Source organism: Pipistrellus kuhlii, unplaced genomic scaffold (genome assembly GCF_014108245.1).
Source record: "Pipistrellus kuhlii isolate mPipKuh1 unplaced genomic scaffold, mPipKuh1.p scaffold_m20_p_20, whole genome shotgun sequence".
Classification (NCBI taxonomy): Eukaryota; Metazoa; Chordata; class Mammalia; order Chiroptera; family Vespertilionidae; genus Pipistrellus; species Pipistrellus kuhlii.
This window is the reverse complement of record NW_023425516.1, coordinates 18,753,567-18,767,724: the sequence shown is the minus strand read 5'-3', so window position 1 is coordinate 18,767,724 and position 14,158 is coordinate 18,753,567. Positions and strand designations below refer to the sequence as shown.

The 14,158-nt window shown below is 39.0% G+C and overlaps 1 protein-coding gene across 3 annotated transcripts in view; it reads left to right on the top strand.

Moving 5' to 3' along the window:
• Positions 1–14,158, top strand: part of TTC28 (tetratricopeptide repeat domain 28) — a 318,471-nt gene that overhangs the window by 143,339 nt on the left and 160,974 nt on the right. For all 3 annotated transcript variants that reach the window (XM_036449589.2, XM_036449588.2, XM_036449590.2), the window contains 2 exons: positions 26–298; positions 1,481–1,611. In XM_036449589.2, coding sequence (XP_036305482.1) covers positions 26–298; positions 1,481–1,611 — 404 coding nt within the window. The remainder of the gene's footprint in view (positions 1–25; positions 299–1,480; positions 1,612–14,158) is intronic.

Below are 14,158 nucleotides of genomic sequence, written 5' to 3'. Positions count from 1 at the left end.
ATTTTCTTTTGTTTGCTTTTTTCAGACTCCCTCGAGCCCACTTATCAGCAGCTTCAAAAAATGAAACTGGACAAGAGTCCCTTTGTGGTCGTGTCTGTGGTCGGGCAGGAACTCCTGACAGCGGGCCATCACGGGGCCTCTGTGGTTGTCTTAGAAGCTGCTCTGAAGATTGGCACCTGCAGCCTCAAACTGAGAGGCTCTGTGTTCTCTGCCCTGAGCAGCGCTTACTGGTCTCTTGGAAACACAGAGAAGAGCACTGGATACATGCAGCAGGACTTGGATGTAGCCAAGACCTTAGGTAGAGTTTTGCTTCTCTCCTTTGTTTCAGTAGAACACATGTGTCAAACACAAGGCCCGCGGGCCAAATCCGTCCTGCCAGGCCTTGCAATGTGGCCCGCACCACGCTGTCATCACTGCACTCCGCTGCGTTTCCATCACAATGACAGTTTATGACTGTTCAGTAAACCATTCGGCCCACAATTTAGGCTGGATTTTAGATTTTGGCCCCTTCTCTGATTGAGTTCGACACCCCTACAGTAGAAAGAAAATAAGCTGGTTAACCTGGCATAAGTGGGAGTGACATGTGCCATGAAAAGTGAGTGTCTCCTGAACATTCTCCATTTAGGGTTCTTAGGTCTTTAGAGCTTTTGGTACAACAGGTACCAAGGTTCCAAAAGGCCAAGAGATGTGAACTAACCTATTCATTGCCCTCCTCAGAGATTTGGGTCCACAGATACAATATCCCAAATGGTACTACTGGTGGGTGAATCTTTCATGTTAATTTTAATTTTTGCCTACATTAGAGTATGTCATCATTTCATTGGTGGAGTCAATACAGTGCAGTGGTTAAGAGAGTGGACAGTGGAGCCAGACTGCTTTGTTTAGAATCCTGGCTTTGCTACTTACGAGCAGGTTGACCTTCAGCAAGTGGCCTAAGCTCTCTGTGCTGCCATTTCATTTGTAAAATAAGTGTGGCTTATGATTACGATTATTGTTTTTGTGATTATTCAATGACTTGCAGGATTGCAGTAAAAGCAGGGATATGGTGACTCTACCATTAGTATACTTGATATGGTGACTCTACCATTAGCAGTCTTGTAAAGAAGCAATATGGTAGAGAAGGTTTGGAGTCAAATGACTGCACCAACAAGCTGATGGTTGTTCAGAACCAGAAATCATTAGCAGAGCAGTGAAGTGACTCAAATAGCAGCTGGTTTGTGTCAAGGTCTTTAACCTCTCATTTCCAGGACACTTATGTCCATGACAACAGTTGTATGACAGCGATAATAGTTGTTAGCCAGGGACGTAAATTCTAGGACCATAACCTCCCACAAAGAGTCTTATAGAAGAAAATAGTTCCTCTAAGAAGGCAAGTGAAATCTTAGCTAATAGGTCTGTGGCTCTTAAATTAAGCTGGCCAATATATATTAAAATAATGCTATAACTAAAAGAAGCTTTTTATTTTTTTAAATCCAACCAGGTGACCAGACAGGAGAATGCCGAGCTCATGGGAATCTCGGCTCTGCATTCTTCTCCAAAGGAAATTACCGGGAGGCGCTCACTAACCACCGGCACCAGTTGGTGCTCGCCATGAAACTCAAGGATCGAGAGGTAGGAAGTTCGCCTGTAGACCAAAACCTTTTTCTAAAACTGGGAGTCAGTACCTTAAAATATTACTTTCAGAAGTGAATAATTATTGCTTCTATCTTTCTTTTTTATTTTTATTGATTTTTTATAGAGAGGAGAGAGGGATAGAGAGCTAGAAACGTCGATGAGAGAGAAACTCTTGCCTCTTGCACACCCCCTACTGGGGATGTGCCCACAACCAATGTACATGCCCTTGACCGGAATCGAACCCTGGACCTTTCAGTCCGCAGACTGACGCTCTATCACTGAGCCAAACCGGTTTCGGCCGCTTCTATCTTTCATCATCAACCAGGTTTTGGACATTATCATGTATTGTCCTTGGGATATAGAGATAAATAAGACATGGTCCCTGACCTCAGGACCTAACAGCTTGGCCAAATGCCTTATTCTTATGCTATTCAAATGTGCTGTGGAGTAGATATATGTAAAATTAGCAAAAATATATATCGTCATGATATTATACATTTATTAATTTAAAGAAGCACACATTTCTCTTTATTTGAGATGGAGTATTATTACTGCAAACCCTTAGCATAGTTTCTTAGGTGGATTTTTAACTCAGATGATAGATGCATATTAAGTCTGATCGAGAGACCTGAATTGTAATGATAAAGAAATATCATCCTAGTCTTTATTAGAGAAAGGAAATGTAATACTCTCAGGCACTTGATATCTAGTAGATGTGACATGATGAGAAAGTGCCTACGGAGTGGAAAGAGGTGGGGGGTTTGAGTGAGATAGATCCAAATTTGAATTCCTGCTCTAGTGCTTTCCAGTCTGGTGCAATAGAAATCTGAGTATAACTTTTGACTCCCCCAAAACTTAACTCTAGCGGCGCCTCAGTATCCACGGGGGATTGGTTTCAGCACCACTCACTGCAACCCTGGTGTGGATGCTTAAGTCTCTACATAAAACGGTATAGGAACCGCATACAGCCAGCTCGCCCCACCCAGGGGTTGAGAAAGACAGTATTTTCCATCTGTGGTTGGTTGAATCCATCGATGTGAAACCCAGGGAGGCTGAGTGCTGCCTGTACTTCTATTGAAAAAACCCACATGTATGTGGGCCCACAAAATCTACATCCAGGCTGTTCAAGGCTCGGCTCTATTTTGCTATTGAAATGAAATACGGGAAACTGCCTTTTGAAATAAAAATTAACCACTGTGCATACCATGACTGGTGAGAATACCAAGCTGCATCTTTCTGCCTCTTACATCTTTGGCTACAATGCCTTTAAAATTTTTTCCCAAGTAGCAAGATGGCAGCCTGAAAACACTTTGTCTACTTACCTGAAAGAACATTATGCATGTTGTTGTTTTTTAATACGATTACTCAGATACATAATAGGGGAAGTGATACCTTCTCCATAGGATTTTTTATTCTTACTTTCTATCTGCTTTAAAGGCTTCAAAATTAATTTCAGGTGTCCATGGAGACCTCCCTGTGAGCTAATATTAATTGTCAGAAGAATACATAAATTATCTTGTACTAGAGACTTTCTCTATTCAGGGAATCTGATATGCAAATATGCTGATGATTGAAGTTTTTTTGTTTTGTTTTTTTTAATCAGTCTGATTTCTCTCCTGAGCTTCATATTTTTTTATTCAACTGCTTCCTGGACCCTCACCTTCAATCCAGTGTTCTTGATCTAGTCCTCAATCTGTACCCACTTCTATATTCACCCTTGTTCTATTGACCCCACTACCTCACTCTCATGTTTGTTTTGTTACTGCATTCCCTTTTTTTCTATAATAGAAATCTCTTTTCTGGTTCTTTCCTTCTGCCATCTTTTCCCTGGACATTGGCAGTAAGTAGCTTTCTCTCAGAACTTTTCACACTTTTAAAAACTCTTCTACAAGCAAGGGAGAGATGGTGTCTACTATTTGGGACTATGAGAGTACCTTGAAATTGCTGCCAAAAGTAATTTATTTCAACTGGTTGAGAATGTGAACTTAGATATTAGACAGACCTGGACTTGAACTTTGGCTTGGCTACTTGGTAATGTGTGACCCTTAAAATTACATAACTCTTCTTAGTGTCATGAACATGTGAGTTGTTTTCAATTTTTTGCTATTATGGAAAAGCTGTTATAAACATTCATTCATTTATCCATTTACTCAACATATATTTACTGGGTGTTTACTGTGCTTCAGGTGCTATAATGACTTTGAGGAGAAAGATGAATATGCCATGCCCTAGCCAGTTTGGCTCAGTGGATAGAGCGTCAGCCTATGGACCAAAGAGTCCCAGGTTCGATTCTGGTCAAGGGCGCATACCTTGGTTGCAGGCTCCTTCCCGGCGGGGGGGACAGGTCAGGGCTTGTGCAGGAGGCAACCAATCAATGTGTTTCTCTCACATCGATGTTTCTCTCTGTCTTTCCCTCTCTCCTAAAAATAAATGGAAAAATGTCCTCGAGAGAGGATTAACAATAACAACAAAAAGGATGAATATGCCATTGTTCTTGCCCTCAAGGAGCTCAAATCTTCTGGCAGACCTCCTGGAGTGGTCCAGGCCAGTGTTGATAAATGCTCTGGGGCCTGGAGGTACAGCATTGCGGGCTTACTGTGGGTAAAGAGGCTCGCCCCTCCTTCCTTCTTATGAATGGTGGTCTTTGTGTTACTCAGAGCTGAGGGAGAAGTTTATGAAGCCCAGTAGTAAGCGTCAACAAGCTTGCCCCTTCCCCCCTTTTTTTTTGCACTTACTTTGCTGTCAGTAACTAAAATCTAAAATTTACATTTAATATTCTAATAATGTCTCCAACATAAAGACCTTTTAAAATGAAAAATCATTTGTTGTGATAGTGAAAATGAAAGGTAAATCATAATCATTATCAATTTTTGATGCCTGTATGTTTACAGGAACAGTTACTGACCCCCCCAAAAAAGACTACTTGACTTTGTGAGAAAACTGAGCCTCCTGGATTTTCCTTAGGATGTGGCTACAGGAAATTCATTAGATGGTTTTCGATGACATCATCCTGACCATAGCACTTTCTCCAAAAGCAATCCTATTTTTCTTGGACCTTTTTGCAGACATTTTCTACACCGTGTATATTAATATATTAGTAGTGCTAATATGAAATCCACACAAAGGTTTATGGGGTGTGTGTGTGAGAGAAAGACAAGAGAGACAGAAGCAGAGAGAAGGAATGTAGTGAGATGATTGTTTTACTTCCAGCAGTACAGGAGAGTGGGATAAAGGGTAAAAAGCACTCCATTTTATCTGAGAACCAGGTTCGAACGGCGAGGATTAAGTTCAGGAAGGGAATGGTTGACAACCTCTTCAGTGGTGTGTATCATAGGCTTTTGAGAAACAAATAAGATTGTTAACCGTAACGAAAGTAGACATTGTGAAGAATGGAGATAGGCTGTCAGCTGTTATGCTCTTAGTATTGTGTGTTATAAGTCAGTTGAGGCAGACCTTTTGGGCCTGTAATGGATAATGGAGTGCTCTCTTTCTCCTACTGATAAAGTAGTTATTACTTCAAAAGAACTTGCACCCCTGGTGAATGTGTGTGTGTGTGTGTGTGTGTGTGTGTGTGTGCGCATTCGTGGCGCCCCCCCCCCCCCCCTTATCTGTGGGTTTATTTTCCATGGCTTCTTTAACTGTAGTCAACTGCGGTCCACAAATATTAAATGGAAAATTCCAGAAATAAGCAATTAATAAGTTTTAAATGCATGCCATTCTGAGTAGTGTGGTGAAATCCAGAGCAAGTATTTGCATTTCAGGAATGGATTTTTAGATAGTTTGATATACTTCAGTAATTTTCCAGAGAAACGGGCTCCCTGGGCTATACGAAAAGCCTTTTGCATGATAATGCATGCGGTATCATTATTAGGGACTGAACTGAACCAAGAGCTTGCTAAGAGAGTTGAGCATAAAGAATCAAAATGAAAGGACTCAGAAACAGATAAAATCTGACATATTGAGATTGCAGCATTATTTAAGGTCTTGAGTGCTATTGCTCCCGAAGGTACTGATGACAATCTGCAATGCTCAGATGCTGTCATTACACTGTGATGGCTGGCAGGCTGCCCTGACGGAACAGCTTCTGGATTAACTTACATTCTCTTGACTTTTAACTTGGGACTTAACTCTTCTGGAGACCATGGAAACTTGGAGAAACTGTAGCAAATTGTTGGTATTCCTATTTTATAGATGATAAAACTAAGGCTTAAAGAGGGATGGGCTTTAGGCCACACAGTGTGTAAGTGTCAGGATCACGTTTTGGAAAACAAGATGAAATATATTCTACTTGCTACTTGGAATAGAATTTTTGGTACAGACCATTAATCCTTGCTGAAATGAAGCCAATGTGTGTCCAGTTTTTAAAAAGATAATTTCCACAACACAAGCAGCAACAAAAAACATACTTTCCTACAGTCCATTTTAATTTTGTAAGGACATCACTGAGGCTTGTTTAATTTTATGTCATTGTGGGCGAGAACAATTAAAATCTGATGAGAATAGATTGTAAGGACAATGCCTTTCCCATCTATTGCTACAGATGATACAAATTAGAAATCCTTTCTTATTTTCAATTTTAGTTCACTATAAAAAAAAACACCAGTCTGTTTTCAAAGTAGTAATCAGAATCTTTTATTCTTCCTGAATAAAAGCACTTTCCTCTAATTACCATAAAACTTGTATGGATTTCAAAGTTCTTCTTTTTTCCAGAGAAATTACATCCCAAAGAAATGATAGCTGAATTGCTTATTGCTTTCATTCCTTAATCCACGTTCTCTGCCAACTCACTAACCAGGTGTCCACTGGTTTCTGGGAGTTTGTTCGTGTGTATCTTTGCGCCTTTTCTGGAAGAGAGAGATTGAGAGTGCCATGAGTCTTCTAAATTTTACCTGAACTTTCAATCTCTGCTAACTCTTTACTATTTAATCAGTTGGTTTAATTAACTGATGCTATTTAGAATTTGTAATAATTGATTGAACCTACATTTTTACTTTCTAACTATCTTTTAGGAGGTTTTACTAGGCATACAAGAGGCTTACATGGTTATTGGATGAGTAAAATCCTTAAGATAATAAAACTCCCAAAATCTCTGGAAGTGTTAGATATATAAAAATTAAGTATGCTGATCTGAATGTATAAGCAGAGCATGGGTTAAGATCCAATAGACTTCAGTTGAGTCCTCACTCACACTTATCTAGTTGTGTGACTTTGAGCAAGGTACTTAAGCTTTTTTACTAAGCCTCTCTTTCCTAACCCATAAAATAGTGATAAACATATATAATAAAGACCTAATATGCTAATTAGACCAGAGGGTGGAACGACCTTCCAGAACTTCCGGATGAACTTCTGGAACAACCAGAGGGCAGAGTCCCGAGGCAGCTGGGGCCACGAGGGCTGAGCCCCTTGCACGAATTTCGTGCATCAGGCCTCTAGTATGTAATAAAACATTAAGCACAGTTGGGCAAAAAGCATGGGGCTGGTTAGTCGGTATTAACTGTCACAAGAGTCAGCGTCACCATCCTCATCATCTGCATTATCATTCTCTAGCCATGAAAGCTTTTAGAGAAGTTCTAGTGACTATGCATACTTGACAGTATCATAACCACCAATATATCTATTCAAATCTTATCACTAATTCAGATCCATCTCTTTCCTGGAAAGGGTGAGAGGGGTATCATGAATCATCCAAATGCTGCTTGTTCTTTTTAAAATATATATATAATATATTCTTATTGCTTCCAGAGAGGGAGGAAGAGGGAGAGACAAACATCAATGATGAGAGAGAATCATTGATCAGCCGCCTCCTGCACACCCTTTACTGGGGATGGAGCCCACAACCTGGTTCATGGGTCGACGCTCAACTACCGAACCACACTGGCCAGGCTGCCATTTAGTTTTTATTTGTGAAAAGTGAAACATAAGTAATGGAAATAGGTAAATAGGAAAGGAAATTAGTGGGGAATAAATATTGCTTGACACTTGACATTTATACATATAAAAGCTAATTTTACAGTGTGTTTTGCTTCGTTTTTAAGTGACAAAATGTAATCTGTACTTGATGACAGTCTGGAAAATAATTCTAGTATTGCTTTGGGTTCTCAGCTTCTCCAGACAAAGTACATTTGTTAGGCAATGTCTGATCCAGGGATTATTGCTACTTAATAGTATTGCCAGAGCCATAATTTTATGTGCTTGTGACTCTTCTCATCCTTCTCTGTTTTGTTTTAGAATGAATGTAGCCCCATGGAGTAACATTTCTAATATTTGCTTTTTTTTTTTTTTAAATGCAGTTTTAGGAATCAAATGTTTCCCCAATTGTCTCACTTTGTCTTTTGCCTTTTGCTTTTTTTCACAAGAATTAAAGGAATAATAAATGAGGATAGTTAAGGTAAGCAACAGAAAATAAATCAATAATTTCTTTGTATCCAGTCCTGGGACACATAAGAATTCTAGAAACTGACCCAGCCAGCATGGCTCAGTGGTTGAACGTCAACCTATGAACCAGGAGGTCACAGTTTGATTCCCGTTCAGGGCACATGCCTGGTTTGTGGGCTCGATCCTCAGTGTAAAGAGTGCAGGAGGCAAGTCGATCAATGATTCTCTCTCTCATTGATGATTCTATCTCTCTCTCCCTCTCCCTTTCCCTCTGAAGTCAATAAAAATATATTTAAAAAAAGAAAAAGAATTCAGAGATGCAATGGAGTTAGGGAGATCTCATTTTATAGATGAAGAAACCCAGGGTACAAGGTTGTCTATGTAGCCGAGTAAGAGTAGATTTGGAACTAGTCTGCCAGCCTTCTGACTCCTAACTCAATGTTCTTATCATTGATCCCTACTCTCCTGCATGTGTTTCCTTCCCCCTTAAGCCAGGATGCTCTGGTATTTCTCATTGTGCATCCTGAGCTGTTTCCCCTTTTCTAATTATAGAGATTGTTGTCATTTTCCTATTTGAGATCTCTGTTTATCTCGGTTATAAGAAAAACACATGGTTCCCACCCCCACCCCCAACGTAACATTTTATAAATATCTTTCTTTATCCCAGTAATACCATACTTGAATACCACTCTACTTTTCCAAACTCCTTTTCTGACTAGCATAAATTCAGAGTCAGTCTTTCTGAAAAGCTTCACCCCACAATAACATGTAGAATGACATCGAATAAATTTGTCATTTCTTCTTGCAATGTCTTGTTCGCATCATAAGCTGTTTTATTGTGTTACAGAAATTAGTATTGGTACATTATGCAAGAAGTCAAAAACTCCCCCCCCCCCCCAAGACAGTGTTATTAAATGTAGCTAAATAAGTCTGGCAAGAATGGGCAATGTACAAAAATAACTTTAAAGAACAAAACTGGGGAGACTGTTGAGAGACCACAAGGACTTAAAAGCAGAAATTAAAAGGAAAATGAAGACAGCAAAGCAATATGTTTCTCGTTGGGCAGAGCTCCCCTAAGGGACCCTGTATTCAAATACTCTTTCACGTTGCATTTGAATCCTTAGCTTCCAACGGCCACTGATACCACAGAGACCAACAGCGTGCAGTGGTTCCTTCATCTCCCGGCCTCTAGCTGCCTCCTATTACAGCCCCACATTTAAAAATAGCAGGGAAATGAGGGAAAATCATAAACTAGCTATAATAAAATTAGTGCTTGCGTGAAACACCATTGCCAGAGAACAGCTTTTAGAAGGCCCTGTACTGCCAGGAGGCCGCTGGGTGTTGGCAGTACCCAAGCATTCACTGGCCAGCACACTGAGACCCAAATTGGGCGCTTTATTAAAGATAGAGTGTCTTTTCTTCATGATCATGAGTGTAAAAAGGAGTTTTTTTTTTTTAAGTAATAGGAAATAGATCAGAAAAATATACCATCATAATAAATATCACTCTTTCTTGTCCACATAGAAAAATAGAAATTAAATAATTCTGAGGAAGAAATATTACTGTTTTTCTCAAAAAGACTGATTTAGTGAAGGGTGTCCAAGATCTAACATCTAAGAAACTAGATGCATTGATAAAGAATGCCACCATAATAAAAAAACCCAGTAATCTGTAAGTGGGAAAATAGCAGGAATTGGGCATGAAGGTATGGTGAGGATCATTGCATTTCCCATTAACTGCATACTTGGGGAAGATCTGGAATTCTCATTACAACTTGAAAGGAGAACTGACTCTTTTAGAATCAGATATTTTCAAACTAGTATGTCACAGAGCCTGCTCTGGTTCAATGGTTTTTGCTACTCAGTATGCATTACCGTGGCCATTGGCTTTCATTCCCATATATATCATTAACATAGATGAGTCTTGAAGTCAGTCTGCCTTTCCAGGATGTGTTTCGGAGACCTGGATGGAAAGATTTTTTTACCTAACCTCATGAATAGGTCTTTTAAAAGGACTTTTGTTGGTATTCACCCACCCTGTCTCCGCTGTTGAACTTGTAGACTCCATTCCTGCACCAAGAATTTAGAAATTATAATGATGTTATTGGCTTTACTCTATTTAGAGGGTGCCTAGTTCTGATCAGGCACTACAGGCTTAACTCTCGTGTGCTGATTGGACAGCAGGATTAATAGTACTAGGTTAATATACATGATGCTCTCGCTCTGAGGAACTCAACATATATTGTGTGTTTTAGCACATTCACTGTTTTGACTCTCAGACATCCATGTTTTCTTCTTGATATACTTTATTTCTCTTGGTTACAGAAAGAAGTGGACATAGGTAAAGGATCATAAGAAAGCAATGATTGGGTCTCCCTCCCACCAAATTTAAGATATTTCCCCTTCCCTTGTTCCCACTTGCTAAGTGTAATTTGCCCTGGCACCTAGCTGTTTTAGTGTCCTGAATAGCTATCATCAGGAATGGATTTCCCAGCTTATAAAGTTTTTTCTAGATTGATATGCCAAGATTAGACTTTGGAATGCTGAAGAAGCCTTTCCAGGAAATAGAAATAGAAATCCAGCTGCTTTTTCTTCTCTCTAGAAACCAGGGTTTCTGTGTAGTTTGCCAACAGCTTCTTTCAAGATATAGAATTAACAATCATAGAAATTGGAAATAGAAAAGATACCATAGGTCATTTAGCCTAGCATTTAATACAGTACTCTGCTAATCCCTCAGATGCACATACAAAGTCAGCTATTATACAAGATAATTGTTTCTAATGAATATAACTTGGCAACTCAATATCTTGGCCTTCTGATTTTGAGTTTAGAAATAGTAAAATAGGAAAATCCCCGTATTTGATGCAACTCTATTAAAATCTAAATGCTTCAAAGCCTTTATTCAAATACATACAACTCATGTTGTCATGTAGTCAGTCATTCTGGTGAGTGTGGCTTTTATAGTGTTAATGAGAACACAAATGTCACATGCTTAATAATTGTGTATATTAGATTTCTGTTGCTATAGTAATGCTGCATGAAAAAACAACCACTAAACCACAGGGGTTTACAACAATACACACTTATTTTTGCTTTACATATCTCTGGTCAAAGCTAGGCTCAGTGGGACTTACATATTTGCAATTAGCTGAGGATATCTGGGTGGTGGCTGGGTAGCTTCCCTGATCTTGTCCAGCCTTTCTCGTGTATCTGAGGCTACCTCTAGACAGCTGTGGGTCACCCTGGGCATTCTCTAATTATGAAGACACAGGGGCAAGTGCTTGGCAAGCTTCTGCTTCTATCACATTTGCTAACATCTTATTGGACTAAGCAATTGAACTTGACTTAGCCAGAGTCGGCACCACATCCTCAATAGGGGACTTGAAGAATTACAGCTGTCAATGCAATCACTCTACCACAGTGTGATGGCTTAATTATCTCATAAATGAGCATAACTGAAAATGATACACCCAGGTTATAAGTGCATTAATATGTATTTTCTATTTAATTCCTTTTGAGGAAGCAATGAACTTGTCCTAAAAAAAAAAAAGATGGGACAAAGGGTGACTAGAATCAGTTTACCTGCTACGTTAACATTTTTGTTTCCATTTAATTCCCACAAAAACCTACAAGAAGAATTATTTTAATTATCATTATCTCTGAAATATTTGGACTGCCTCACTTCTATCTGCGTACTATTGAAGAAATGTTGATGAGAACATTTAAAGGCCATTTCTACCCTAAGATTTGTATGGTTCAGTGGTTACTACATAGATTTTCTGAGTATATGTCTCATTTACTATGTTATCTTGGCCACAATGACTTTGACTTTTTGTTTCAACATTACTCTCTCTGCTGTTTGTCTTGTTCCAAGAATTTTAAGGAATTTTTTTTTTAATTTAAATGTTTATTTTTCAATTAAAGCTTATAATCATTTTTATATTTTATTAGTTTCAGGTGTACAGCATAGTGGTTAGACTAGGGGTGTCGAACTCAATCAGAGAAGGGGCCAAAATCTAAAATCCAGCCTAAATCGCGGGCCGAATGGTTTACTGAACAGTCATAAACTGTCATTGTGATGGAAACGCAGCGGAGTGCAGTGATGACAGCGTGGTGCGGGCCACATTGCAAGGCCTGGCGGGACGGATTTGGCCCGCGGGCCTTGTGTTTGACACATGTGGGTTAGACAGTTATATACTTTACAGAGTGGTCCCCTGATTTTCAGGTACCCTACTGACTCCATACATAGCTATTGCAGCATTATTGACTTTGTTTCCTATGCTTTACTTTATATCCCTGTTACTATTTTATGACTGCCAATTTGTACTTCTTAATCTCTGCACCTTTTTCACCCAGTCCTCCAACCCCTCTTCTCTCTGGCAATCTATTAGTCTTTCTCTGTACCTGTGAGTCTGTTTTTGTTCATTTATTTATTTTGATCTTTAGATTCCACAGATATGTGAAACCAAGAATTTTAAGTTGATAAGTAAGTTAAGGTAGGTCAGTTATCAGTAACCTAGCATGGGAGATGATTTTTGAGAAGCACTACTGGTCTTTTAGCAAAACTGTGATATCATAACAATAGCTACTATTATAGTTACTAAGCCTTTTATAAGCCTCTCTTGTACCCCACGGGATGCACGCAGTTTCTCCTCTCCTCTCTGAGTTCATCCTTTTGCCTACCCAATGTCTCCCTGTGACCCATTTCCCCTCAGACTTCAGAGCAGAATTTCAAAGTGCAAACCTCCTAGGGACTCACCACAAATCCAAGTCTAATTGCATTAGCCCTGGTCCTTCCTGGTTCAGCTCCTAATTGCCTTTCCAGGATCATTTCCGACTATTCTGTTTGCGGGTCCTCTCTTCTGGCCGGAACTAGCCTCCTACTCTTTTTGTCCTGAGATCAAGCCTTAGATTAGGCTTCATCCTCTCTGCTCAGCGTTCCCTAAATGCTGCGTCAACAGGATCTCCTGCCAGATAGACTCTGAGGAGGGTTTAATGAAAAACATTATGTTCCCCAGGTTCATTGATCTATCAACATCACTCCATTAAGTATACAAAGTATTACATTCTTTTATCTGTTTTGTTCTACATGTATATAAAAATTGATACGGGAACTTACTGAGTAGTGTAGATATAGGAAAATAGGATGATTATATGAAATAAAACGCAGACTGCATCTGTATGTGGTAAAATTGTACCAGTTTAGAATTGAATGTTCTTTTTAAAGAAAAAGTAATGTACATATTTCTGATTTTTTTTGGGGGGGACGACTTACTTTTCATTTTGTGTCACTAGCCATGAGATATTTATTTCAGACTATTTTATATATAATGTGTTGTCATATGTGAAGCCCAAATGCAATAGATTTATTATTTAAACAAATTTAAATTTAGGTATAATTGACATATAAATGATATTAAGTTCAGGTATACAACATAATGATTTAATATTTGTGTACAGATTGGGGCAAAAGTAGGTTTACAGTTGTTCGTCTGTAAAAATACAATAATTAATAAACCATACAAGAATAAACTCTGTTTTTCAAGCTCATAACTATAAATATACTTTTGTCCTACCCTGGATATTTTGAAATGATCGCCATAATCAGTCTGTTAACATCCATCACTATACATACTTATACATTTTTTTGAATGATGATAACTTGTAAGATTTGCTTGCTTAGCCACTTCCAAATATGCAATACAGTATTAACTATTGTCACCGTGTAGTACTTTACATCCCCATGTCTTATTTATTTTATAATTGGAAATTTGCATTGTTTTGTCCATTCCCCCACCTCCCACCTCAAGTCTGTTCTTCTGTATCTATAAGCTTACTTTTGTTGTTTTTAGAATCCACATACAAATGGAATCACACAGTATTTGTCTTCTCTATCTGACTTGTTTTACTTAGCAAAACACCCTCAGAGTTCATCTATGTTGTCAGAAATGGCAAGATTTCATTCTTTTTTATAAGACATATTGATTGGCTGCCTCCTGCACATCTCAGCCCATGACCTCCTGGTTCATGGGTCCATGTTCAACCACTGAGCCACACTGGCCGGGCAAAGCCCTGGTTCTTTATTGCTAGTTGGGACTTGTGGGATCACAGATTTGTCCTACCCCTCAGGCTATTGTTTGGTCAGTCCCTGCCTTAGAACTTAACAGTGA